This window comes from Solanum stenotomum, chromosome 2 (genome assembly GCF_019186545.1).
Source record: "Solanum stenotomum isolate F172 chromosome 2, ASM1918654v1, whole genome shotgun sequence".
NCBI classification, from domain to species: Eukaryota; Viridiplantae; Streptophyta; class Magnoliopsida; order Solanales; family Solanaceae; genus Solanum; species Solanum stenotomum.
This window is the reverse complement of record NC_064283.1, coordinates 4,768,919-4,795,059: the sequence shown is the minus strand read 5'-3', so window position 1 is coordinate 4,795,059 and position 26,141 is coordinate 4,768,919. Positions and strand designations below refer to the sequence as shown.

General features: G+C 33.9%; 3 protein-coding genes across 3 annotated transcripts; 1 reads left to right on the top strand and 2 right to left on the bottom strand.

Annotated features, from left to right (window-relative positions):
• Positions 1 to 377: 377 nt before the first annotated feature.
• On the bottom strand, positions 378 to 1,765 carry LOC125856837 (cyclin-D5-1-like). The gene is made up of 5 exons (XM_049536481.1): positions 1,487 to 1,765; positions 1,335 to 1,409; positions 970 to 1,246; positions 633 to 769; positions 378 to 452 (listed from the first exon to the last, which is right to left on the bottom strand). The coding sequence occupies exons 1-5, from the start codon at positions 1,763 to 1,765 to the stop codon at positions 378 to 380; spliced, it is 843 nt and encodes a 280-aa protein (XP_049392438.1).
• A 4,111-nt stretch (positions 1,766 to 5,876) lies between these two features.
• Positions 5,877 to 11,091, top strand: LOC125855189 (uncharacterized). Its single transcript, XM_049534874.1, has 13 exons — positions 5,877 to 6,193; positions 6,965 to 7,130; positions 7,261 to 7,341; positions 8,550 to 8,632; positions 8,734 to 8,849; positions 8,934 to 9,044; positions 9,225 to 9,334; positions 9,603 to 9,912; positions 10,005 to 10,082; positions 10,190 to 10,240; positions 10,331 to 10,417; positions 10,587 to 10,664; positions 10,801 to 11,091. Exons 1-13 carry the CDS (start codon positions 6,184 to 6,186, stop codon positions 10,840 to 10,842), a joined length of 1,323 nt encoding a protein of 440 aa, XP_049390831.1. The 5' UTR covers positions 5,877 to 6,183; the 3' UTR covers positions 10,843 to 11,091.
• Positions 11,092 to 15,533: 4,442 nt separating this feature from the next.
• On the bottom strand, positions 15,534 to 25,658 carry LOC125857081 (uncharacterized). The gene is made up of 9 exons (XM_049536751.1): positions 25,080 to 25,658; positions 24,112 to 24,271; positions 23,960 to 24,021; positions 22,837 to 22,931; positions 21,088 to 21,201; positions 19,776 to 19,841; positions 18,148 to 18,245; positions 17,368 to 17,807; positions 15,534 to 16,983 (listed from the first exon to the last, which is right to left on the bottom strand). The coding sequence occupies exons 1-9, from the start codon at positions 25,480 to 25,482 to the stop codon at positions 15,689 to 15,691; spliced, it is 2,733 nt and encodes a 910-aa protein (XP_049392708.1). The 5' UTR covers positions 25,483 to 25,658; the 3' UTR covers positions 15,534 to 15,688.
• Positions 25,659 to 26,141: the final 483 nt, after the last annotated feature.

Here is a 26,141-nt window from a genome sequence, read left to right as displayed (position 1 = left end):
CCTTATAGCAAGATTTTGGAGAGGGTAAAGTATATGTAGTCTTGTTCTTATTTCATAGAGATAGAGAAACTATTTTCAATAGACTCTCGACTTAAGTAAAACATTTTCAAACTGTTTGAAAAATCGAATACAAATATAAGAGCAATAACAATAACAAAATAATGTGAATTAGAAAACATTGCACATCATACAATAATAATAACGACAAATAATACAATAATCAAAATCGATGAACATGAATTAGTCCAAATGAATTATCAGTAAATTGGAAGAGGTTGATGACAAAACTTTTAGAAGAATTCTCTTTATAGTCCAAAATATTACATAATTCATGTTCCTAATATTTCTGCATGTGTCCAAAATATTACATAAAACAGCTAATTACAATCCAAAATATCAAGTCTGTGCTTATTGGTCTCTAGCAAACGATCATAGCAAGAGCACACCTCATCCTGCACAATCAATTTCCAACACATATTAATATATAATTAAAACATTTAATATATTATGACTTATATAATTACCACATGTAATTTACAAAAAAAAAAGGTGAATAATTGAAAAGGATATAATAATATCATAACATATAATTATTTTTTTTTAAAAGGTGAAAAGGACATAGTAATACTCACAATTGGAATAAGCCATTTTTGAGGCAAGGCATTAATCTCATCCCTTATCATTTCATGTGTCAATATATTTGGGTTTGATGCCAATAATGTTGCTGCTGCTCCTACTATAAATGCTCTAAGACTCATTAATCTCACATCTGCTTCAATAAACAAACTGTTTATTAAAGTAATAATTCGCCCAAGTTTAAACAAGTTAATTATAGTTCACAACTCATGTTGTTGACTTGAACAAATTATGTAACTTACAAAATCTAGTTACGTCTAATATTTATTTCTTTCAACATCATTTAAAGAAAACAATACATATTCATTTGGCGGATCGAATGAAATTACGTACCTCCAAGTGTACTCATGATGATTTCAACAGTTATGGATTTGGCGTACATTTTTCTTGAAAGATCTCTGCAGAATCTTGACAAGAAATATTTGATGAACTGAATAGGAGTAACAAAAGTGACAATCCATCTAAATTGTGTAATAATATTGGACTTCATACTCATTATACTTCCTATATAGTTCGATGTTGATATTTGACATTCATATTCCTCAAATTGCTCACAAGCCAAATATAAACATGCCATTGCCAATAACTTCGCAATCGGCAATATTGGTTTCTACAAAAAAAAAATAGAAGTAAAGTTAGACGAAACAAATTGAAACGGAAGGAGTACTAATCATCAATGAAGTACTTACTTTTGGCACTGATGAAAGAAACCTATCAACATAAATCATTGCTGTGTAAACTGTGATTTTTCTGACTCCAAAACATCCTCCTATCTGCATATATATATATAAATTTCAAAAAATGTAAAATAAAATGAAAATAATGAAATGGGATTTTCGATATAAATTACATAAACAATGTTGTAGATTGCAGTATTGCGAGCTTCAAGAAGCCATGGAAGGCTGATTGTTCTTAATGGAAGTCGGTTAGTGAGTCCAGCAATGGCAATTTTCTCTTCTTCTTTAAGCATGTTTTCGATGTAATCTTCATTATCTTCTCCAATATCATCAGTTTCTTCTGCCAAAATTTGTTTATGGACGAATTCTCTTTCGTAATCACCTCTGAGAATATCTTGTTCATTTGAACTCATTTGAAGATTTTTGAAAATATCACCCCAATCTTCTGCCATTTTCTTTTTCTTTGGAGTTGTTTGATCAGTTATTTCTTGGAGATTTTGTGTTTATATAGAGCAAAGGAAAACTGTAAAAACAGAAAATTAAAGAGGACGGAAAAATGGCGGCTAAATCTTGAAATGTTGACTGGAGTTTTTGAGCTGTAAAAACAGGGGATTCTTTTTATATTTCTTTTCAAAACAGGGGATTTAACACATTGAAAAACAGAGCTGGAGGGAGTTGAATTAATAAAAATCAATTTTTCCCCTTCTTATCTCGGAGTATCCATTCACTCTCGAAACTATTCAGCTTCGGTTTCTACTTTCCGTAAGTGAGAACTAGCTTTTTTGAGTTGTTCAATAGTCCCCACGCAGAATTGTGGAAACGCTTGTTTCTTCCATATTTTGGAACTGAGCTCCATAGAGGAATATGTTACTATGAAACACGAAAGAATTCAATTCTTAGATCAAAACACTATTTATGGATAGTATGAACCAAAAAAGAATTCTTGAATAGCAAACAACCAGTTTCAGATATTTACAACCAAGAAGTATGGATTCTCTTTAGGGTACGCTGTTTTTATTCTTATTTATTTTTACAACAAAAATCTTAATAACTCAACTGGTTGACCATCTTTTTACTTTTGTGAGAATTTAGTTATTCAACTTGTAATTCTTTTTCCGACTCCCCAGTATTTATTTTTTCAATTCCATTATGAATTAGTATACCTATAAAAAGATCTCTTATGATACATTATTTAGTTGTCCGATACATTATAAATGATACACTGCTTATTTATTTTGGATACTCTAAATATATGTATCTAAAGTCTAAATTCTAATGGGAAAAAGCATTGATCCGCCCCTGAACTTGTACAGAAAAGTCAGTTACACACTCAATTTATCATGATGACCTATTACACACATATACTATTTAAAAGTAAATTTATTTACCCCCTAAAACTGACGTGACAAAATAAAATAAAATAAAAACAAATCATGCGCATTAGATAATTATTAAAGTAAAAAAAAATAATTAAAAAATCAGAATTATCCTTATACCCCACCCCCCACATCTCTTCTTCTTCATGCCCCACCCTTCTCATCTTCTTCACACCCAAATAAGCTTAAATGAATCGGTAACAAGAAGCAATGTAGTAACAAGTTACTTCAAAAACACCATTTTTTTTACCCATAAACCTCCCAGCAATAAATCAAAACAATACCAGGTGACTTAAGATTTGTGGGTTTTGATTTGTGTTTGTTCATGTCATCGGCGGGGTAAAAATTTGGGGGTTTCTCAATCATGCAGCTATGATGAGACTTTTTTAGTAAACAAGATGAGCGATCGATTGAAAAGGGGAAGAAAATTATTTTCCTATCATTCCTATCTTTTAAGAAACCTCCGTGAAGAACATAGAAAAAAGAAAAATAAATGTGTTCGGATTTGAAAAATATTTGCAATTGGAAGCTCGATTTTCATGGTCAATCAATGGAAGAAATTGAAGCAATCTTCTTGTGGTTCATTTTGGAACGAAAGAAATTCTTTCACCATACGAATCAACTTCGAATTTCAAAAATTTTTCTTGGCGGCCATTGTAGAAAGCTTCTTCTTTGCAATTTTGTTATGAAGAAGATATAATTATTAGAAAATTTTACTAATTAATTAGAAACTAATTAATGTAAAATATAGCTAGCAAAAAAAAGTTAATTAATAAAGAAAAAAAAACAAAAAATATATAATTTTTTTTATAGTTTTTAACATGACGCTGACGTATCATTGATGTGGCAACAAGTGTAATACACCACATACTATGAGAGTTGTGCTACACCTCTTAGGGTGATATTAAATTCACTTTTAAGTAGTAAAGGTGTGTAATGGATCGTTATAATAATTTAAGTGTATAATTGACTTTTCGAGACAAGTTCAAGGGACAATTAGATACTAAATTAGTAGCATTTCTATAAGTTACCCTATTATAAATTGCAAAACAAGCTTTCTCAAGTGATAGAAGTACCAAAACTTTCTTTAAAAAAAAAAAACTAAGCTAAATACGGAAGATATTTAAATCTTTCTTTACAAAAGTAAAATTAAATATGATCAAAGAAGTATTTGTAAGAGCTGATTAAACAGAGCATAACACATTTCGAGGACATGCCTTATGTATAAAAATTTGGAGATCGAGAATTAGGATAGAAACTTTAGTAGGTAGTTGATTGTTGTTTAGTTTCCTTATCAGTATTGTTTTTATTACTATCATAATGTCTTATCTTTTGATTTTATTGTCTCTTTAAATTCAATTATCATATTATTTGTTTTAATATTGCTCTCTTTTTCATTGTTTATGAGCTTTTCACTACTATATTTGTTTGTATACTTGATTTATATGCGAGCCGCGAGCCTATCAAAAATAGAATCTTTACCTTCACAAGGTACTCTTTTTGTCCCTAATTATTTGTTCATTTTTTCTTTTTTAGTTGTCCCTAATTACTTGTCAAATTTTACAAATCAAGAAAAGATAATTTTTTTTACCTATTATACCCTCAAGCCTCAATTAATTACTTTGAAAAAAAGTAAAACTTCTTGAAAATCTTAAGTTTTTAATTTATTCACTTCATAATTAATAGAGGTAAAATGGTAAATTCACTATGTTAATCATTGTTTCTTAATATGTGTGTCAATTTAGAAATGGACAAGTAATTAGGAACAAAAGGAGTATAAATAAGATTGTATATGCGTTATCTTTCTTCTTCATATCCCACTTATGAGACTACACAAATATGATATTATTGTTATTTTTTCCTTTCTTAAGAAATACAAATATGAAATACGGTGTGGTTAAAATTACTCCAAGGTGTGTAAATTAGTTCAATACAACAATAATATCAATAACATTTTCACCGTAGGATTTTTAAAAAAATTAACTGTATGTAAACCTTTATTCCTATCTCATAAGAGACAAGAGACTATTATGATAATTTTACTATTTAAATAAAACATTTTCAAGTTGTTTGAAAAATGAAATATAAATACAGTAAAATTTCACTAAATTAATATTCGGTAAATTAATAATTTTTTTAAGATAATATTTTTCTCCGATTTCGATTTGGGCTAATGGAAAAATTATTCATTTCGATAAGATAATAAAATAATATATTTTCAGAAGACCCATATGATTTTGTTTTATTTTTGTTAAAATTTAAATCTAATTGAAATCCATAATACTTTTTGAGTTTCGGTGATTCCACGACTGCAAATCTTTTTGAGTGCATGTGAAATGATCTCTTTTGTATTCATCTAATACTTTACGTATTTGATTTGTCATTGTTGATTTTGTGATAAATAAGAAGCCATTTTCACTTAAGCCAGAATGTCTTTTAGTAAAGATACAATGAATAATATTTTTGTGACACCTTATAAATGAGAAGCTATTTTTTGATAAGGTTTCAAGAAATTTCCTATGTTGCTCATTTAGTTTATTTCTCACCAGAATGTTTTTAGTAAAGATACAATGAATAATATTTTGTAATACCTTTTTAATGAGAAGCTATTTTGAGATATAATTTTAAGAAATTTCCTATGTTGCTTATATAGTTTATTTTCTCACTATCATACATTAAATGTTTTTAGCAAAGATACCATTAATAATATTTAATTATTAAAAAACAATGAATTTATTTTTATAATGCATCATTGAATTCTTGAATTTATTTTACAATAAATTATTTAATAAAAAAAATATATTACAATGAATCACAAATATATTGTACTTTTATGTATAATAATTTTTTTTTATATGAATTCAATAAATATAATATATAATTTAATAAAATACAATGATTCTCATATATGCATTGTACTTTATGTTTAATAAATTTATTTTTTATGTAAATTTAATAAATATGATATCATCATCATCAATCAAAATTAATAAGTTACAATAGTTTTAATGCCTCTACAAAGCAATAAAACACACGCCACTCAGTTCCGTAGAGGCGAAACTACGCACGTGCAACTCTCACATGTATCCCTAACGAAATAAACGGCTCAGATTACTCCACGTCATCATCCCTACCACAGCCCCTGCCCCGAATATTCGCAGCCACCCACCCGGAATATCTAATTTGCGTGAAGAGAAATTTTCCCCTCAAAATTTATTATTAGATCTATAAATAGCAGAGCCATTTTCTCCACAATTTTCTCTCTTTCTTTTTCATTGTAATCTTGTGATTTCTCTAGATCTTCTCCTTTTCTCAATTTTGTCCAAAAAGTTTCTTTATGGATACATTGTTCTTCGATATAATCAAAAAGTTTGATTGCTCTGTTTGTTCAACGCCAGCTTTGCCTTTTGATTCCTTTCTTTTTCATCGTCTGAGTTTTAGTCAACCTTGTATTTGCTTCTAACCTTTGTTACCTGGAGGCTGGAGCTGTCACCATGGGTAGAAGTAAGTTTACGCTTCCCTTATTGTGAAAATATATCGATTTTTTGAATTGGGTTGCTGTTATTTCACTTGTTTATCGTGAAATTGAATCTGGCGTTGACTTGTTTATTGTGGAAGAGAAATTAGAGAGTTTATTTGAATTGGGTTTTTGCTATTTTGCTTGTTTATCGTGAAACTGAATTGGGTTTCTGTTCTTTTACTTGTTTATTGTGAATTTTTTTAGAGAGTTTATTTGAATTGGGTTTCTGCTATTTTGCTTGTTTATCGTGAAATTGAATTGGGTTTCTGTTCTTTTACTTGTTTGTTGTAAATCTTTTTTAGAGAGTTTATTTGAATTGGGTTTCTTCTATTTTTCTTGTTTATCGTGAAATTGAATTGGATTTCTGTTCTTTAATTGTTTGTTGTGAAAGGAAATTCTTAGAGAGTTTAATTGAATTGGGTTTCTGCTATTTTACTTGTTTATCGTGAAATTGAATTGGGTTTATCTTATTTAACTTGTATATTGTGGATTTTTTAAGTGAGTTTATCGTATTGGGTTTCTATCTTTGAAACAAATATTAATCTTTGGGTTCAATTAACTTCATGTTAATGAAATGTTAGTATTTGTTTTTGATAACAGTAGGATCTTGATGGGTGAAGCACAAAATGAAGTCCTAATTTTTGGTGGGGTTGGGTAAAGTGTGTTGCTTTGTGGGGAATTTAAATGTTGTATTGGAACTTTAAAGGGAATTGGGAATAAAGGGTGTTTGCTGGTGGAATTGTTTCTCTTTTTAGGAAGTTCACAACGTAGGAATGCTGCTATGCTGGATAGTGATGACACTGATAGCGTGAGTTCATCATCAACTACTCGGTCAGACATGATGTTGTCTGGTTTAGAGGAGGTTCAATTTGATAAGGAGACTGTCCTTGATCAATGCGTGGATGCCCTTTATGAGAAAAGGTTTGATATACTTGAATGCTAGAAGTGATTACTCAACTTTGAAGTTCCCATCTTTGATCATTAGCTCCACTTGAGGTTTTTGTTCTAATGAAGAATAAGGCTAATGTTTCTATTTGTTTGTTGGCTTTAGGGGATCAACAAGAGAGAAGGCTTTGGCATCTATTATAGAAGCATTCAATAGCAACGTACAACATGAATTTGTTGAAAAGAAGTAAGGAAATTTGCCTACTTTTATGAAGTTATATTGGGAAATCTGTTATATTTGCCTCTAAGGCTCATCAGTTTGTGCTAGTTTATATTGTATTATGCTGGCTTTTGTTTGGGGGTTTGGGAGAGGGGGTTGGCTAGCACTGGTATACATTTTCTGCCATTATGGATTGAATTGTAGTCATTTCAGCTGCATGATTGTCCAGATGTCAAAGGTGTGTAGTTTAACTAGTCATGCTAAACATCTTTAAAAAATATTCTACCACGGGGACAGCATTTATACATTAGCTTGAAATAATTCCGACTACCATGTTTATCCAGATGTCATAGGTGTATAGTCTATAGACGTGTTTCTTCTGTTTATGTGCTTTCACTGATCTAGTTACCAGGCAGTCTGTTTTCATTCAACAGAATTCTACGTTGATGAAGATGTTCTTCCCTATTCTTTGTTGCAGCTAACTATTTCAATAATACTTCTCTAGAATCAACAATTCTGTATAATCATCCGTGCAATGCTATAAAGATATATTTAGACCCCTTCTCCCATATCTTAGTTAGACTTTTCCAGCTCATTCAATATTAGGCTTGGAAAGTACCTTGAAACCTTCAGTTAGTTGCAGAGGCTTTATTAATATCATTGTAATGGTGAGCCCTCAGGGGTTTGCTCATTTGGCGAAGGTTGAGGGACTTGTGTCTGAGTTCACAAGTTCGAGCCCTATGCCAACCGAATAAAGTCCAGTATTTAAGTGTAGAAGGGTAGATGGGAGGGCCCATCAACCCCAAGTTTCCAAGGTTTTGCTCCAGAACGATTTTTCTGTCTTAAAAAAATATCATTGTAATGGTGATATATTCATCATTTTGGTATTTATATTAGTAAGGAATTTAATTCTATGCGACAGAACAAGCTATGGATTATATTATTGTGCAAATTAGCATGCAGCCACGACTATTATCTAATATCCAGTGAATGAAATCTCTACTAGGGAACTTCTGACAGACTAGCATTGCATTGTGATTCCAGTCCTAGGAATTATTTTATTGCACTCTCTTGTAGTAGGCCTGTTTATCATGTTTTGACTTCTAAGATGCTCTAGGTGCATGTTTCCCACCGTAATAAATTACTTTAATTTATCCTAGAAAAAGAAAAAGATACTCTAGGACCTAGGTACATGTCTTGTTGTGCACTTCTCACAGTTATGATCTATCCTTCAGGTTTGCCACATTATTGCAACTATGTTTGAGTTCCATTAGACGTGGTTCCTCCAAGGAGATAGCTTTGGCATCTCATGTTATTGGTTAGTCGTTAGTGCTGTTGATTAATTGTGGTCCTTCTACTGTGATCCACTGATCAAATGTTTGAGTTGGAAATTCTGCTATTTTTTTGGTTGGGTGATAGGGCTTCTTTCTTTAACTGCTGGCCCTGGGGACAAAGCACACGAGATTCTGGAAGAATCAGTAAAACCTATCTCAGTTGCTCTTAAATCTCGATCTGACAATTCTAAAATATCGTCGGTATGTTCAAAGTTGGTGAAAAATTCTTTTAATTTTAGTGCTTGCTAGCTTGGAGCTGACTGCTGTTTGGTTTTTGTGGTTTAGTTACTGGAGTGTTTGGCCATCATCACCTTTGTTGGTGGCAAAGATCCAGAGGAAACAGAAGAGTCTATGCAATTGATGTGGCAAGTCATCAATCCAAAACTGGGTCCCAATGTATGTGATTCATGGTCATCTTTTCATTTTCTGGAATAGATTATTTACTATCTTATTTTGCTGTATATGGGATGTTTTCTAATGAGTTAATTCTGAAACGCTTGATACCTATCAATGAAATCAGTTATTTGCTTAGACAATTCTTAACTTGTTCACAATTGTGTCTGGTTCATGGATCAGGTGGCTACTGCTAAACCTTCACCAGCAATGATAACAGCAGTTGTATCTTCTTGGTCTTTCCTTCTTACGACCATGGATGGATGGACACTTAACCCAAAAAGTTGGCAAGGGTGAGTAACTCTCTTTAAATCCCCATTTGCACGTCTACCTACTCCCCCCCCCCCCCCCCCCCCCCCCCCCCCCCCCCCCCCCACNCCCCACCCCACCCCACAACAACAAAAAGAATGAGAAAGAAAGAGGATCAGGGAAAGAAGAATCGGAAGAACTTGTAACCATGGCATCCTTCCAAGCAAAATTATATTTGTTAGAATTATGAGCTGTTGTAAGGTCCTTGTTTGGTGATAGTGTTAGATGCTGAGGTATTTACTCATGATGCAGGTCAATCTCCTACTTCTCAAATCTTCTAGACAAGGAAGACCGATCTGTGCGCATTGCAGCTGGCGAAACACTTGCTTTAGTTTTTGAAGTCGGGAGTCTGGAAAAGTTTTCTGGTGAATCTAAAGGATCTGGTGACAGCTCCACATTTGAAACTAACAAATCTAAGGAATTATTACATATACAGGGATTAAGGGCAAAAGTCCTGAACCAAGTAAGAACCCTTTCGGCAGAGGCTGGAGGTAAAGGGTCAGCCAAGAAGGATCTTAACAATCAAAGGAACACATTCCGAGATATATTGGAATTTCTAGAGGTAATATGGTATCCCATATCTTCAGCTTTCTCCTCTTGCATTCTTTCTTTTCTTTTTGCTGCATTCTGTAATTGTCTTATGATTAACATCAGGATGGGTATAGTCCCGAAACCTCAGCCAAGATTGGTGGACTATTGGTTAGCACAAGTACTTGGGCTAATCTGATACAGGTACGTCTTTTAAATTTTATAATACAACTGGCTGATACGTCTTGTTTCTTTTTAATTTTATAATATAACTGGCTGCATATTTGCTGAAATCATTATTTTTTTGACAGTTAAACTTCCTTAAGCACTTCCTTGGAGGGGGATTTGTGAAGCATATGCAGGTTTGTTTTCTAATCAAAAGCTCCAGTTTTTGGGCTATTGGAATCATTTAATCTTGTGGTAATTAGCTGTTTCCTCTCCAAATTGTGCAGGAAAATGAGTTTCTTCATGATGTATTTGGTTTCACACCAAAGAAGAATCTCCCAGCTTCTCAGCACCGTGTATCTGGAACTGATAAGGTAGCATCCTGAGCTTCTACGTAGCACTTTAATTTGTAACTGTTGCTCTAGAAATGTACTTCTTCCAGATTTAGTTTGGAATAAGAAAGCGATATTCCTTGTTTATTGAGAGATGGACCTACTGTTTAAATTTGAGGAAGCATTTTTAAGATAATGTTCTGTTTTGCAGAGAATGTACAAGTCGCCAAATTCTATCCTTAACAAGGCCAGGACTCAATTTCTAAACAAGCAAAGAATGTTGTCCCAGGCAAGTTGTTTTCCTTTGTGAACACTCTCCTCCCCCCCCCAAGTATATTAGGCAGCTCACACTTGGTGGATCTTGTATCCAAGTTTGTGGGCTCTGTAGGGTTCTTCAACTAAACCTGAGATATAATTTATTTCAGGACAAGAATGTCGGCTACTATGCGGGTGGTGATGAGCTCTGAACAAGCAGTTGCAGCAACACAGTCTCAGCAAAAAAAGGACAATTTTCCTTTGTGTCATACTATTCATTCATAGTCACAGATTTAATGAACAAAATGATTTAAAAAGATAGTTATTTGATCATTTTGGTTGCTACTTGGTAGTATTCCCTTATTTTTCTTTTTCGTTATGTAATAAAATACATTTGACTTGTTGCCTCTGATGGAGTTCATCAGTAGTGCATAAGAAATGCCAGCCACTTTCTGTTGAAATTTTTGAAGTAAGGTTTTATTTGGTTTTGTGGGAGTTGGTTTTTTTTAAACGTTAGCATATTTGGGATTGAATGCCATTGGAGTAATTTGAATACGAGTAGTAAATATAACCTATTAGATTATACTGGATAAGGTAAGACCTAATAATTTTTATCTTATTTTGACAGTCACAATATAATTTGTATTTTAATTAATTTATTTTTGGTAAAATTTAACTTCATATATAAACAGAGAATAATTTCAGTAAATTTTATTATTTATACATGATATTTTGCTATTTCTGATATTGTCTTTGTGTTTATTAAGGATTAACACTTTTAAAAATGATTTATTATATATTTTAAGCAAATGATGTTTCAATATTAATTTTTTATGATTCTTTCTTATCTAATAATGTTAATAATACATGTAAGTTCATTGCTAATGAAAACAAATGTAGACATGCATAAAGTAACTGTTGGTTAAGACAAATTACATTATCATGCAAATGAAGTTCTTAAATTATTAGTCAAAACACTATCACGCAAATGAGGTAAAAAAATTTCATATTTGTACCGTTTAACATTAATTATTTATTTCTCAAATCATTTTTTAAAATTCTATTATAAATCCATTGAACTAAGTATCGTCCATTGAGTTTATTCATAAACTTGTACTTATCATTTATGTGTATTCCCTAGGTTCTATGACCTTTTTGGATAAAAATGCATCTATTTGTTATGATATTTAATATGGTGACTTTTGGAGTGATTTCTCAACCTATAAATATGGTTGTCCATCACCATTATAAGATACACAATGACATTTGAAGATATTTGAATGAGAATACTCTACACTATTCCCCATATATCTTGTGTCGAAATTACTTGCAATATATTGCTTATGTTTTACAACACATAAAATATTAAATAATAGGTATATAGTCATAACAATCATTATTTTCCAAATAGATATGTTAAAATTCAAATAAAACAAATAAAATTAAATAGAGGGGGGTATTATTCATAATTAAAATTGTAAAAACTATGTAATTAGCCATAAAAGTTGCCGCTAAATATTTTTTATTCGAGGTGACTTTAATCACAACCATCTCATAAAAAAGTTGTCACCATAAGTTTTTTTTTGGCAAATTCTGTCGCTGCTAATAATTATTGATCGCCACTACAGGTTCTTTATTGTGGCAACATAAAGCGCAACTTAAATGTTTTTGGTGGCAACTTTAGTTATTATTTCTGGCGGCTTTACTTGCAGCAAAAAATACCACTAAATGATACTGATTAGTGGCAACTAAGTCGCCGCTAAAAAGTTTATTCGTGGCGACCCTTTGTCGCTGCTAATATCATTCAAGTCGCCACTAAAAGCTTTCATTTGTGGCGATTTTTTTCGCTGCGAAAACTATAACAGTCGCCACTAAAAGGTCTTATTCGTGGCGACTTGTGTCGCTGCTACTACTATAAAAGTCGCAACTAAAAGGTTTATTCGTGGCGACTTCTTTTGCTGTACTATAAGTAGTCACTAAAAGGTTTTATTCATGGCGACTTGTGTTGCTGGTAATACTATATATGTCGCCACTAAAAGATCTTATTCATGGCGACATAAGTTGCTGCTAATACTGTATATGTCGCCACTAAAGGTTTACTATTTATAACAACTGTTGTTACTGGTTGCTGCCTATACTATATAAGTCGCCACTAAAAGTTACTATTTATAACAACTGTTATCACTGCCCATACTTACAAGCCGTCACTAAAAAAAATTATTTGTAGCGACTTCAACGTAAGCGAATAAGGTTCCTGCAAACTCATATGTAAGTTGCCAACAAAATTTTTTATTTGTGGCAACTATAAATACCTTTATTTCATATATAAGTGTCATGAAAGGATTTTTGTTTTTACGCGACTTTATTGATTTTGTGTGTATTAACCAATGAATTTGATGCTCTGGGTAATTGCATTTTTTTTTTGAAAAAGTTTTATGAGGACCTCCGTAATGAGTAGGAGAGCATTCCGTATAGCCCTACCATTTTTTTCATGCATATTTGCAAATTCACGAGCTAACTTTTAGGAATAATGCTACTTTATGAGGACCTCTGTAATGAATTGGGGGAACATTACGTATAAAACCGACTGGAGAAGGGCTTATACTGCTCGCCTTTGTTTGATATGTTCATTCAATACCAATACAAACGAAAACCAGTTTCTTTTGATTTCAATGATAGATGGATGGTCAGGTCGGTAACATATGGATTGAGGACTTAGTCCCGCCAATTTTTTCACGCTTATTTTCGCATTTGCAATCCAACTTTAAGGAATTATGCGACTTTTTTGGTTTTTCGTGTGTATTAGTTTATGAATTTGGCTGTTTGGGGCTCCAAATAAATTTATGAGGAGCTCTGTTATTAGATGGAGGAGCATTATATATAGTCCCACAATTTTCAACGCAAATTTTCGCATTTACGAGCCAACTTTTAAGAATTACGCGACTTTCTTAGTTTTTCGTGTGTATTAATCCACATATTTGATGCCTTGGGGCACCTACAAATATTTTCTAAAAAAATATTATGAGGATCTCCGTAATGAGTATGAGGAACATTACGTATTGTCTCACCATTTTTTTCACGCATATTTTTGCATTTACAAGCCAACTTTTAGGAATTATGCGACTTCCTTAATTTTTTGTGTGTATTAGCCTATGAATTTGGTTCCTTGGGATACCCGGATTTTTTTTAAAACTTTATGAGGACTTCCATAATGAGTTGGGAGAATATTACGTATAGTTCACCATTTTTTATGCATATTTTCGTATTTACGAATCAACTTTTAGCAATTACACGATTTTCTTGGTTTTCATGTGTATTAGCCCATGAATTTCGTGTCTTGAGGCAAGCGAAAATATTTTTTGAAAAATATTATGAGGACCTCCGTAATGAGTTAAGGGAGTATTACATATAATCCCACTATTTTTTTCACGCATACTTCATATTTACGAGTCAACTTTGAGGATTTATGCGACTTTCTTAATTTTTTGTGTGTATTCGCCCATTGATTTGGTGTCTTGAGACATTTGATTTTTTTTTTTTGAAAAAACTTTATGAGAACCTCGATAATGAGTTCGGGGAGCTTACCGTAGTCCCATCATTTTTATCGTATGTTTTCGCACTTAAGAGCCAACGTTTAAGAATTACACAGCTTTTTTGATTTTTCATGTGTATTAGCCCATGAATTTGACGCTTTGTGGCATCCAAAACTTTTTTAGAAAAAACTTTATTAGGACCTCCGTAATGAGTTGGGGAGCAGTACGTATGTCCCACCATTTTTTTACGCATATTTTCGCATTAACGAGCCAACTTTTAAGAATTATGCATTTTTCTTAGTTTTTCGTGTGTATTAACCCATGAATTTGGCGCCTTAGGGCATTCAAATTTTTTTTCTAAATTTTTTTATAATGATTTTGTAATGAGTTGGGGAATATTATGTATAGTCCCATCATATTTTTCACGCATATTTTAGCATTTACGAGCCACCTTTTAAGATTACGCAATTTTCTTGATTTTTTGTGTGTATTAGCCGATGAATTTGGAATCTTGGGTCACCCGAAATTTTTATTGAAAAAACTTTATAAGGACCTCCATAATGAGTTGAGGGAGAATTACGTATAGTCCCGTTATTTTTAACGCATATAGTCACATTTACGAGCCAACTTTTAGAAATTACGCGACTTTCTTGTTTTTTCGTGTGTATTAACCATGGATTTGACGCATTGGAACTCCCAATTTTTTTTTCTAAAAAAACTTTATGAGAACCTTCGTAATGAGTTGAGAAACATTATGTATAGTCCATTTTTTAACGTATAATTTTGCATTTACGAGCTAACTTTTAGGAATTATGAATTTTTTGGTTTTTCGTGTGTGACGTCTTTGAGCATCTGAATTTTTTTTCTAAAAAAACTTTATGAGGACATTAACAATGAGTCAGGAGGGCATTAGGTATAGTCCCACCATTTTTTCACGCATATTTTCATATTTACTAGCAAACTTTTAGGAATTACACAAACTTTTTTCATTTTTCGGATGTATTAGCCAATGGATTCGGTGCCTTGAGGCATCCGAATTTTTTTTCTAAAAAAAACTTTATGAGGATCTTCATAATGAATTGGAAGAATATTACATAGTGTCAATATTTTTTTCATACATATTTTTGCATTTACAAGCTCATTTTTAAAAATACACGACTTTTTTTTTATCTCATGTAACACTACAAAATGGGGTGTTGAGAGGGTAAAACGTGGGCAAACCTTACCCCTTACCCGTTACTTTCCAAGCAGAAAGATTATTTCCCATTAATCCTCAACGCCATAGTTCACATAATCATTTATATTAAATCCTCATCTCACAAATACCTGCTTTTTTATTACATCGGAAAATTAAAAGAAACTCTGAGCCATGGTATAAACTTAAGTATATTTGATGAAAACAAAATCCAACTGAAATTTCTTCCCAGAGGAAATCGCGTGCACAGTCGGTTAAAAACTCTGTAAGGTAACTAAAAGGTAATACTGCTTATCAACAATTTGTATACATTTAAAGTAACCTTCCATATCAATGGCCTGTCAAACCTGAAAAGTGTTTTTTCATGGCTTGATCCTTTCTGTAATGATTTGATCTACCCCCTCCTCTTCTCCCACCTCTCCCTCCTCTGAATCCTCGACCTCCCCCGCTTCCATCCATCTCATTTGATTCCGGCTCATTGTCTTTCTCCTCGTTTGACTCTCCCCCTCTTCTCCCACCTCTCCCTCCTCTGAAGAACCCTCGACCTCCCCCCCTTCCACCCATTTCATTTGATTCGGGCTCGTTGTCTTTCTCCTCGTTTGAGTCTCTTCTTCTCCCACCTCTTCCTCCCCTGAAGAACCCTCGACCTCTCCCCCTTCCACCCATTTCATTTGATTCCGGTTCGTCTTCTTTCTCCTCGATTGGCTCGGTCAGCCGTTTAACTGCACCCAAAGGAAGATTACCACCTCGTCCCAACCCATGTATCAACTCCTTCTGAGCTTGATTTACTATAGAAGCTTCATTGTAATTAGCCACCGCAACAGCACCCTCAACTTTGTAACTATAGTTCTTGCCGTCTTTGACGTAAAACTGTGGCATCTTTCGTGATCCCCATTTAGAAGCGTTGGAAGCTGAGCTACCATTATCAGCTTCAGAATTTCTCCCACGGCTGAAGTTTGTCTTGTCTTGGAGGTTCTCAGTTTCCTCAAACGCTGAATCACCAATACTTAGGCCTAGGTCATCAAATGAGTCATCATACTCATCTTCATACTCAAGCTGTGATGAAAGTGCAAGCGTTTTTGCCAAATCCTTCGCATCTCTAGAGTCAAGTGTCAAGGAAGCAGGCTCTTCACTGGTTGTTTTCCTGATAAATCTTCCAGCTGGAGCTATAGATGAATTAGAAGAGCCTACAGCTTTGTAAGGCGATGCTGCGGGCACAATGTTTCTAGGGGGCATTGGTGTAGATTCCACTAGTTTCCCTTTACCTTTGTCATTTCTGGTCATGGATGCAACATCAGACTTGGGTGGTGGTATTTTCTCCAAGGAGATGTCCAAAGACTGCAATTCCTCATGAAGGGTACCCTCAAGAATCCTCTGAATGACCTCTTCAGGATTCTGGTTATATACTTCAAGACAAGCAGCTAAGAAACCTTTTCCATAATCAGGGAACAGGTCTTTTATTTGACTTATTTTTGACTCCATAATAGCAGCATCTTCATCAACCTGTGGTCGGTTGTCTTTTCCAGAGGCTGCCGGATGGGCTGCCCTTCCAACATTATCTTCTACTGGGTGTATTGTGATCCCCGACAGAAACTTGAATTGATCATCATCCATTGATATCCACCCTGCATGAAACTAAATCAGTTCAGATATACAAACATGCATGAGTGGAATGAAGAATAAGCAGACATGGGACATCAGACGAGAAAAACTGAGAAAGAAGAGGGGTTTAAGTTTCTCAAAAGGATTAAAGAAAGAAGAGAGGCTTAAGTTTCTCAACTAAAATATTAATAAGCCATATAAAGAGAGAACAAATGTAGATATTTCTGGCATTTTCTGCTAAAGCTTCAATCACAGAAAATGTTATTCACACTCTAAACAGAGTTTCATATGTTCCATTTTCTTTCTGTCATGCATGCTCTCATTTGGAATCTATGACCCATAGCATGATAGCCACCTTAAACTTTGAGAAACAAGTCAGAGTCTACGCATCATTTTCAGCTAATTACCTGTATTCCGTAGTAACTCGATTCTGCTCATTATGTTGTAATTTTGTTCAATGATTTGGAGAAACGTTCCTTTGCTATGGCCCTCTAGAGCCTGTGAGTAATCTCCACTGATATCCCTCACTGACTGCACTAATATATCTGCTCTTATAGCAGGATCCTCCACATTGGTCGGGAACATTTTCATGGTAGCAGGAAGCGGAGAACTTTCAACAAACGCCTCATCACTTAGATAGCACAAGTATAGCAGCTTCCAACCAAAATTTACTATCCTTGTGGATAACATTTTGAGACTGACAAAAACATTTGAGCGCATTTCATTAGATGACTCCGTCAAACTTTTCTCTCCGGAGGTTAAAATTATGTGGAAGCCCCGCCGCAAAGAGGGAAGCAATGAATTATGCAATCTTGCAAGGGTAGTAAGAACCTCCTCATTTCCATGACTGCACAGAGAAAAGACACTAATGAATATGAACTTTGTTGTGCCTACCTTAAATAAGCACAAACTATTAATCCATCGGCAGGTAATGAGAACAGAAATTACCCAAATTGGCAATAATAGAAGTGCAGCTCACAAGGTTTAAGCATGGAAAGAATGAAATAACAAATAAGTTGCAAATTATCAGAGACAGATAAATGAAGAGTCAATGATACTCTGCAATACAATGAGTTCCATATTTTGGGGCAAGACATTGAGATTCTAAGTGCTTATCCTAGTAATTCATTGATAAATTAACACATTACACATGCTGATGCAACAAAAGTCAACCAAAAGGTTAGTACCTCATTTCAACAGGACAGCAGAAGTAGATGGATGCTTGCTTATACGCATTGACAAACGCATCCATAGATACCACAGCATCATTTAAGAAGTCCATCACCTGCAGGTGCAAGTATGAAACTTCGTACAGTAAGAAATAACAAATTTCACACACACTACCGACAAGAATTGGATGGGTTACATTTTATTGGCATTGGAAGCACATCACATTATGGCAGGGTAACGTTTCACAATTTAATGAATCTTCCACTTATTTGATGGGCTGGTTAAGGGATTATTTATGATTAAACTTTTCAGAACTTATAAATGGATATAACCCTTTTGGTGTGAATAGTTTATCGGTTTGGGCCTGAATGTTCTTATTTGGACATCTTGTTTGGGCTACTACTTACACACACACACACATATATATATATACTAGTCTTTGGGAACATGCATTGCACGTTTGTCCCAAACAATAATGTATTCATCACATCTTCCACATAATCAATAAATTTTGGGAGTTTAGAAATTGATATTTTGCAATCTAAAAGTTGTTGTAAAGAAAGAAGAGATTCTTACCAAACAAATATAATGAATCATCAGACTTCTCACATATAATCATAATTATATTTTGTCATGCAATTATGATGTCATGAAATTTGAGAGAGGATAAAAATGAAAAACATAAATATAATTAATTGTGATAATACATAGATGAAGAAGGACTAAGTTGTTCGGACTCGGGTGCGGGTGTCCGATACGGGTGCGGATCTAGAGGTCGGATCCTTCATGATCTAATTTTAAAGATTCGGCGATATGGATCCATGCACGGATACGGGTGCGGGGATTCGCCTAAAAATAATTAAAATATCTAAAAACAGAGTTATAAAATCTAAATTATAAGATATTATATGGAGAACTTGAGGAGAAACATGGAAGGAGATTAAATGAAAAGGAGTGACATATAAATTTCTATATAAAAGGTAGTCCAATTTCTTCAATTTCACCTTAGCTTTTGTATTGATTATAAAAATCATTAAAATTGTCCAAACTTTCCCATCGATTTTGGCAAAGTACCCAAAATCCGTTGACCAAATCGGACACGGATACCACACCACACCCACGTCGTGTCAACACGGGTGCTGCACCAAAAGTAAAGAGTCCGAGCAACTTAGAAGAAGGAATCAAATAAAAGAAGGAAGTTTGAAATCAACAATTGAACACTACTATTTCTTATGATTTATCTCATATTGTCCAATGTCTTAATTTATAAGTTTGCAAGACCAACGTTTTTCTTAATTCAATATGAGAAAATGAAAAGATAAGATTTTAAAATTTAATTTTAGAAATGAAGGGTTTTGAAACCATTATCTATTCATTATCATCTTTTCTTAATGTCTTTCTCATTTAAAAGTTGATTCAACTTTGGACTTAAACACCTTCCCACTTTAAGTATTTAGTATAATATATATATGATATTATTTAATATTTAATTAATTAGACATTTTATTTAGAATAGGGGTAAAATGGTAATCCAACTTTGAAGTTGGAAGCTTCCACTTTTAATATAATATGATGATATGATGATATATGTTACACACACATATATACATGAACTATCTTACAGCTCATCAGGTAATAAACTCACCTCTAGATAGTCTGTTTGAAGTTGAGTATGCCCATGATCTTGAAAGTGACTGGAGGAAAATAAAACCTGCAGCCGGATAATAGTTAATCATGTATGAATTTGGATAACCCTTTGCAAGAACTCTTTTGCGATTGCAAACATCCTTATGAAAACCCACATTTAAGAGTATGTCTATCAACCTACATCTAGATTGGGTCAAGCTGTTCATAAAACTAGAACGATGGTCGTAAATGGAATATATATACTAAGCAATGACAACCTGCATTTATCATTTCTCTACAAGTAGACCACTCCATAAACATCCAAAGATAACACATAAGCACTTTGTTGAAAATGCGTGACCATCTCATTTAAAAGTTTAAACTTTTAGAGAGAGTACATTATTCAAATAATCATGTCTTCCACACACCCCTCACATGCAAGCTTCATTCTTTTTGCATCGACCAAGTATGTGAAATTTCTTCCTGATAATGGGTGACGATTAGATTTGAACAAAGACTTGTTATTAGACTGATACCATGTTGAGGTGCTCATCATAGACCCCAAAAGATATTGCCTTTTCAAGAATATACTTTTCCGAATGCAATAGAACTAATTACTTCATCAATAAAAAGAACATACTTTTCCCATAAAGTAAAATGAAAATATTCCTTATCTATGTAAATCAAATGATATATTTATTAGTTGCTTTTGGCGTCTTAAAACCGATGAAGATGACAAGTTGCTGAGATCTAAAAATGCCATGTATGTGTGTTCTGCAATCTTTCAACCTTCCACAGAGATGTAGCTCAAAACGACAAGAGGGAAACCTTGAACTTATACTCTCATGCCTTTTGGACAAATAATGAGATGCAAGTTTCTTGTTAACAAAAGAAGTGCGTACTCTATACAAAAGCATGTGAGATATATACAATTAGAAACCGCGCTGGCAAAGGAAGTACATGAACATGCAAGTAGAAAGCAAAGAAGAGCAAGGAACGCCTAATATTTCAAATTTCAATAAGAAAAACAGCGCATAAATCAGTGTTGGATAATCCATTGACACCTTAAATGGATTGTCTAGTGGTAATTTAGTGAATTGTCCAACACAATAAATGCAGGTGTGATTCCAACTGCCCCCTTTCGTTGGATAATCCATTGACACCGTAAATGGATTGAGTAGTGGTAATTTAGTGAATTGTCTAACACAATAGATGTGGGTGTGATTCCAACTGCCCCCTTTACCCTTTCTCTGAAATCCCTGTGTAGGGATTTTTTAAAAAAGAAAATGTTAAGATAAAATTAAGAGTACAGTCCATTAAAGAAATAATACCTCTAACGATGAGCTACACCTCTCATACATAGTCTGCACAATGCTAAGAAAGTGTGTAATAACAGATGAAAGATCATCATGGATCCATGGCTGTGACTTTATGGCATTGACGACCTGAACAACATATATACAGACAGGAGTCAGCAACAGGAATCTGAATATCCATTAGCATCCTTGATAAAAAGAGAAGAACAATGGATGAAGCAGTTAAAGCAAACACAAAGCAGAAATGACAATAAGGAGCACTGGCTTATCAGGGCAAAAAAAAATGTTTCTTAACTTGGTTTCACCTAAATGCTTAAGCAAGAAATTCCACAGTTTTTTTTTTCTTCTTCCGAGAAGTGGCAACTTTATTATTAACATAGCAACAAAGGAGGTGCTGCCAAAGTACTTCCAAATTACAAGCAAAAATCCGTACCTTCTAATTAAGCAAGATCCTATTAGATCTATCACTTATTCAAATTCATTAATCAAATCCTTTTTGCACCCAAAAAAAAAAGAGTTAACAGTTCATCTGAATGCAGTTTTCTTTTGCCGCAGTTGTTTCTTGTAATAGAATTTAGTGATAAGAGACCAATGAGCCCCATTTGCTGTCATGTCCATGACCACAGAGCATTAGTCAGACTTGAGGCTTAAGGGGGCACTGTGAAGCAGCGGGCCATGCACTTGACATTGAACCCCAGACAAAAATTGAATTTTCTAGTAGGCGGTGCTTAAAACTCTCTACTACATCTCTTCTTGGGTCAGGAGGCAGAGTCATGAGCCCAAGGAAAATGGTCTTGACATTTAATCCACAGGAAACATTTCAGGGATATGCAGAAGACCTACAAATAGTGTCTATCTAATTATCATAATTTGAACACCGTCTAGAAATTTTTAATCCATCCTTCAACAGATCATCATGCAAAGTATGTGCCCCACTAACGTGTGATTTCATACCTAAAACTTGTAAAAACATCTAAACAACAACTATGCATCTATGCCTCAATTGTTAACAAGTTGGAGTCGGCATGAATCCTCATTGACCAAGTTGCTCTATTTAAACTCATCCCAGACCAATATTATTTAAAATAAAAAGTACCACAAGTTCTATACGTCAGGATAAACTACTCATAGATAGGAGATTTTCTTGTAAAAGCATCTAAGCAGAGAGTTTTACATTTTCACATGGACGGTTTCTAGATTTTCTTTTCATATAATAGTGGTTCTTGACTTCTTGTGAAGCTTACTCTTAGCTAGACAAGAGATAAAACCGCAATGTGACATGGATCAAGAGGCAATTTTGATACTCTGTTTGTATGTTTGTTTCCTCCACCCCCTTCAATTTTACGAACCACTATAGAAAACAAGAAAACAACTATGGGAGTTATTCCTCAGATGCTTATTTATCACAGAGTGTGCCTGAAATGTTGAAATTGGAGTTCAAGGCCAATTTGCTGATGAAACTTCTGAAGTTGAAAGTTAGTACTTCTATCAATTAGCAGGTGATACCATCTAGATTCTAGATTTCTTATCCTTTTAGGTTCGAATTTTTAGTGACAAAAGGGAGATAGCAGAAGGATCCAAGGAAAGGGTAAAGGTTCCGAACAGAAACACTATTTCTCCCTACCACAAGAAGCAGAATAATAGGTCATTTATGTTGGCTCACCATCAGGATGTGTATCTTATGACACAAGATTAAACCAAAACCAAAGAACAATAAACCATATTATCAATAGTTCAACGACAAGGCAGTTCAGTTAATAATACCAATATTCTTGTCAGATCTTCATTTTCATGACCATATATGGCACATATGTCTAACAACTTCGGTAAATCAAGCAACTTCTTCTCCTGCAAAAGGGCTACAAATGCAATTAGTGAACATTGTGCACTCGAATACAATTTCCAAAGATAATTAGCGAGAGATACATCATCAGGCCTTTTACAATGCATATTATTCAAGAGTCCGGAGCCAAAAGGGTAAGAATTTTTTTCAAAAATTCCAAAAGGGCAACAAAATTAATTATAGAAACTTTCTGACGGAAAATCAAACGATGTTTAAATTAGGGCAGCAGCCGCAAGGCGTGGAATTCCATGCGCCTTGTAAGGCGCAGCCGTCATGCGCCTTGCAAGGCGCATGGAAATCAGTGCCTTGCGACGGTTTTATTAAAAAAAAATAAAAATTGTTCATCATTAAAAAACGAGTTAAAGTATCAATGGTTTGAAAATTATAAAGTATAGAACAATTGACATCATATTTGGTGTTAGTCAGTGGGATGTTAGGAAAATAGTGACATTTTATCCCCTCATTTTTTAATTTGATTAATTAAATTAAATTCTAATAGTGTAATAAAAGCGTAAAAAAAAGTAGATCAAAGTGTGAAATTTTTTATGCCATGGAATATAGCATCTAAAATTACAATAAGAATCCACTATCTAACTATTGATTTAATTTCAAGAGATAAAAACTTTTCCCTTACTAATTAAAAGAAATTTCGTGGAGTTCTATCATTCCCCAATTTAATTAGATTAATTGACTTGTGTTTATTTACTATCTTTGACATTTTAGTAAGCAATATTATTAAAATTACAATAAGGTTTCTATTACACAAGGTAATAGAAACTAAACTATGCTTCTACCTGAGACTTCAAAGGTAGTATTGCCATTTTCTAAATTCATGATCTTCCTGATCATGATTGTGATGAGACTAGTCATAATATAAGGAAAGGAAGTGCATAAAACATTTTACTTGCAGAGTTCATTACAAAAGTACACGTCAGGGCTGCAACTTGAATAAAACTTTTAAAATTTGACCTCCACAATACCAAGAAATTATTTGAAGTATACAAAGGTAGTAATAACTGCAACGAGTCAGGGACAGACACACACCTTCGTGATCTTTCTGAGTAAGACTATCAGCAGTCTTAGCTCCAGGGTCCCGATTTGACGATCTAAAATTGAAAGAACTGTTTAGATCAAAAGGCACAGCATAAAGGGATGCAACTTGATGCATCAAATGCTTTGAAATTAAAGTGACTCACATGCGATATAAGACCATAAAGATACGCCGGCAGAGCTCGAACTCACCAACGACGACCCCAGCAACTATACCCCTGGCTCCTCGATATGGAAAATCATACCACCTACTCCTGAACTTCAGAAAGCTTTCAAGAAAAGAGCGAAGGGAGCTGTCGCTGGCCACTGGTAGACACAGAAATCAGGAGAGACTGGTATAAATATACAGCAGCACAACATACAAACCAACACACAATCCAAACCAATGCATATTTGCCACTCAAATACCTTCACATAAATTGGGACTGAGATAGCACCATTTTTGGGTGTTTGTTTTAAGCAGATCAAATGTATCACTTAGTTACCCACAACAAATAAAATAAATAAAACTTATCGCGATGCAAGACAAATGAAATATTTCTCATCGCTGCTGATTCAAGGATTATGCGCAGCTGAATTTATTTTTTTACCAAAAGAAGATTCTCTTTCACCCTGGCCTGGCATTTTGATCCCTACATGTTAATTGTGGGATATAGCTTTCTAGTCTTTAGCAGCTAATGTGAAATAATGGAAAAGGAGGGCGTTTCTAGGGAAACCCAACATTTTCCAGCATAACATAAACATCCTGAGCAACTTATAATCATCTTATGATTGACCTTTTGTATGCGTCTGTTTACTCACTAGCTTTTACTGCTTGCTTCTGATGCTGTATAAAAAGAGTTTGCCTCACTAGATTTAATTCAGATAGGATTAGTACTGCTCAAAAATGCTGTATGAAAAGTTTGCTTCACTATATATGGCGTATTATACCTCTTTTCCAAATGCAGACAAGCATAAAGCATCATAAATCATTTATCTTTCTTCAATACAGAAAAATTAGAAGGCTACCATTAGCTACCTTTATTCCTTAATCAAATCATACAAACCATAACTACTAATTTCAAATGAAAATCTTCAAAACCAAATTTCACAAAAGCAATAGAAAAAACATTACCTTCTCGCCAGAAATCTCTTGCATTCATCTTCAGTAACCTACACACCTCCCTGTTCAAAACATCCACCACACGCTGTGATTCCACGGGATCCAATGCACCCTCATCGGCTCCAAGCCCAGCTGCTACAGCCTCATCCTGAGGCAAATAATCCACGAACTTTCCACTAGGAATAGCGGCGGAAACCCAGGCGCCACTTTCTCCCATCCTAACCCTACTCTTGACCTCTCCGGCAGAAGAACCGGCACTGCTGGAGTTAACGGCGTTGGAACTTCCTTCAGATTTGATAGAAACTGATTGCCTGAAGGAATTCGTTAGGGTTTGAGAAGTTTGCATTTCCTTCTTTGGAACAAACTTCTTCTGAGTTTTTTCGTTCCTGTTTGGGTTACTATAGCGATTCGACATGGCTTCAGCAATAACTTTTAGATAGTCGGAGAATTGTGTTTCGTTCTATTGACTTCGCCTGAGGAAAGTGAACGGCCAAAATCACAGAGGCGATCAGAGGTTTTCTCCTTCAGTGCCGTCGACGGTCGAACTGGATTGGAGACAAAATATGGAAATTGCTCGGCTTCCCCAGGCCCTTACTTCAAGAAATTACCTTCTTTTTTTCACTTTTACAGTTTTACTTATTTTACTTTTCAACTTTACGTAATTAAAATAAAATATGAATATTTAAATATTTAACTATAATACCCATACTAATTACTCACATATTGTCTAAGGTCTTAAAACTGATTTGGAAAATATGTAATTAATATGAGAGTTAAATATAGTTTTTTATAAGCTAATAGTGGCAAGTAGAAAATGTATTTACGATTTAATGAACAAATAAAAGTGAATGTAGAGGATATATTTATGCAAATATGTAAAGTGAATCGAAAAGTTAAAAAAGAGAAACACTAATGATAAAAAAAGAATAACAATAAAAAATAATACAACAATTGAAGTAAGGGAAATACATGTAATAAATAAATGAAAAATAAGACAATAGGATGGTAATAATAATATATTAGAAAACTAGACAATGTTCTACTACATATTAACCTTTTACCTCAATTCTTGAC

What these genes read in the sequence shown, in the direction of transcription:
- LOC125856837 (XM_049536481.1), bottom strand. Translation starts at nt 1,765, where the DNA reads ATGGCAGAAGATTGGGGTGATATTTTCAAAAATCTTCAAATGAGTTCA. An exon ending in CATCATGAGTACACTTGGAG is followed by an intron (nt 770 to 969) that starts GTACGTAATTTC and finishes TTATTGAAGCAG; the next exon opens with ATGTGAGATTAATGAGTCTT. An exon ending in AAAAATGGCTTATTCCAATT is followed by an intron (nt 453 to 632) that starts GTGAGTATTACT and finishes TTGATTGTGCAG; the next exon opens with GATGAGGTGTGCTCTTGCTA.
- LOC125855189 (XM_049534874.1), top strand. An exon ending in GTGTATCTGGAACTGATAAG is followed by an intron (nt 10,418 to 10,586) that starts GTAGCATCCTGA and finishes TCTGTTTTGCAG; the next exon opens with AGAATGTACAAGTCGCCAAA. An exon ending in AGCAAAGAATGTTGTCCCAG is followed by an intron (nt 10,665 to 10,800) that starts GCAAGTTGTTTT and finishes AATTTATTTCAG; the next exon opens with GACAAGAATGTCGGCTACTA.
- LOC125857081 (XM_049536751.1), bottom strand. Translation starts at nt 25,482, where the DNA reads ATGTCGAATCGCTATAGTAACCCAAACAGGAACGAAAAAACTCAGAAG. An exon ending in AAGATCTGACAAGAATATTG is followed by an intron (nt 21,202 to 22,836) that starts GTATTATTAACT and finishes TATGTTGTTCAG; the next exon opens with GTCGTCAATGCCATAAAGTC. An exon ending in TTCAAACAGACTATCTAGAG is followed by an intron (nt 18,246 to 19,775) that starts GTGAGTTTATTA and finishes TTGCACCTGCAG; the next exon opens with GTGATGGACTTCTTAAATGA.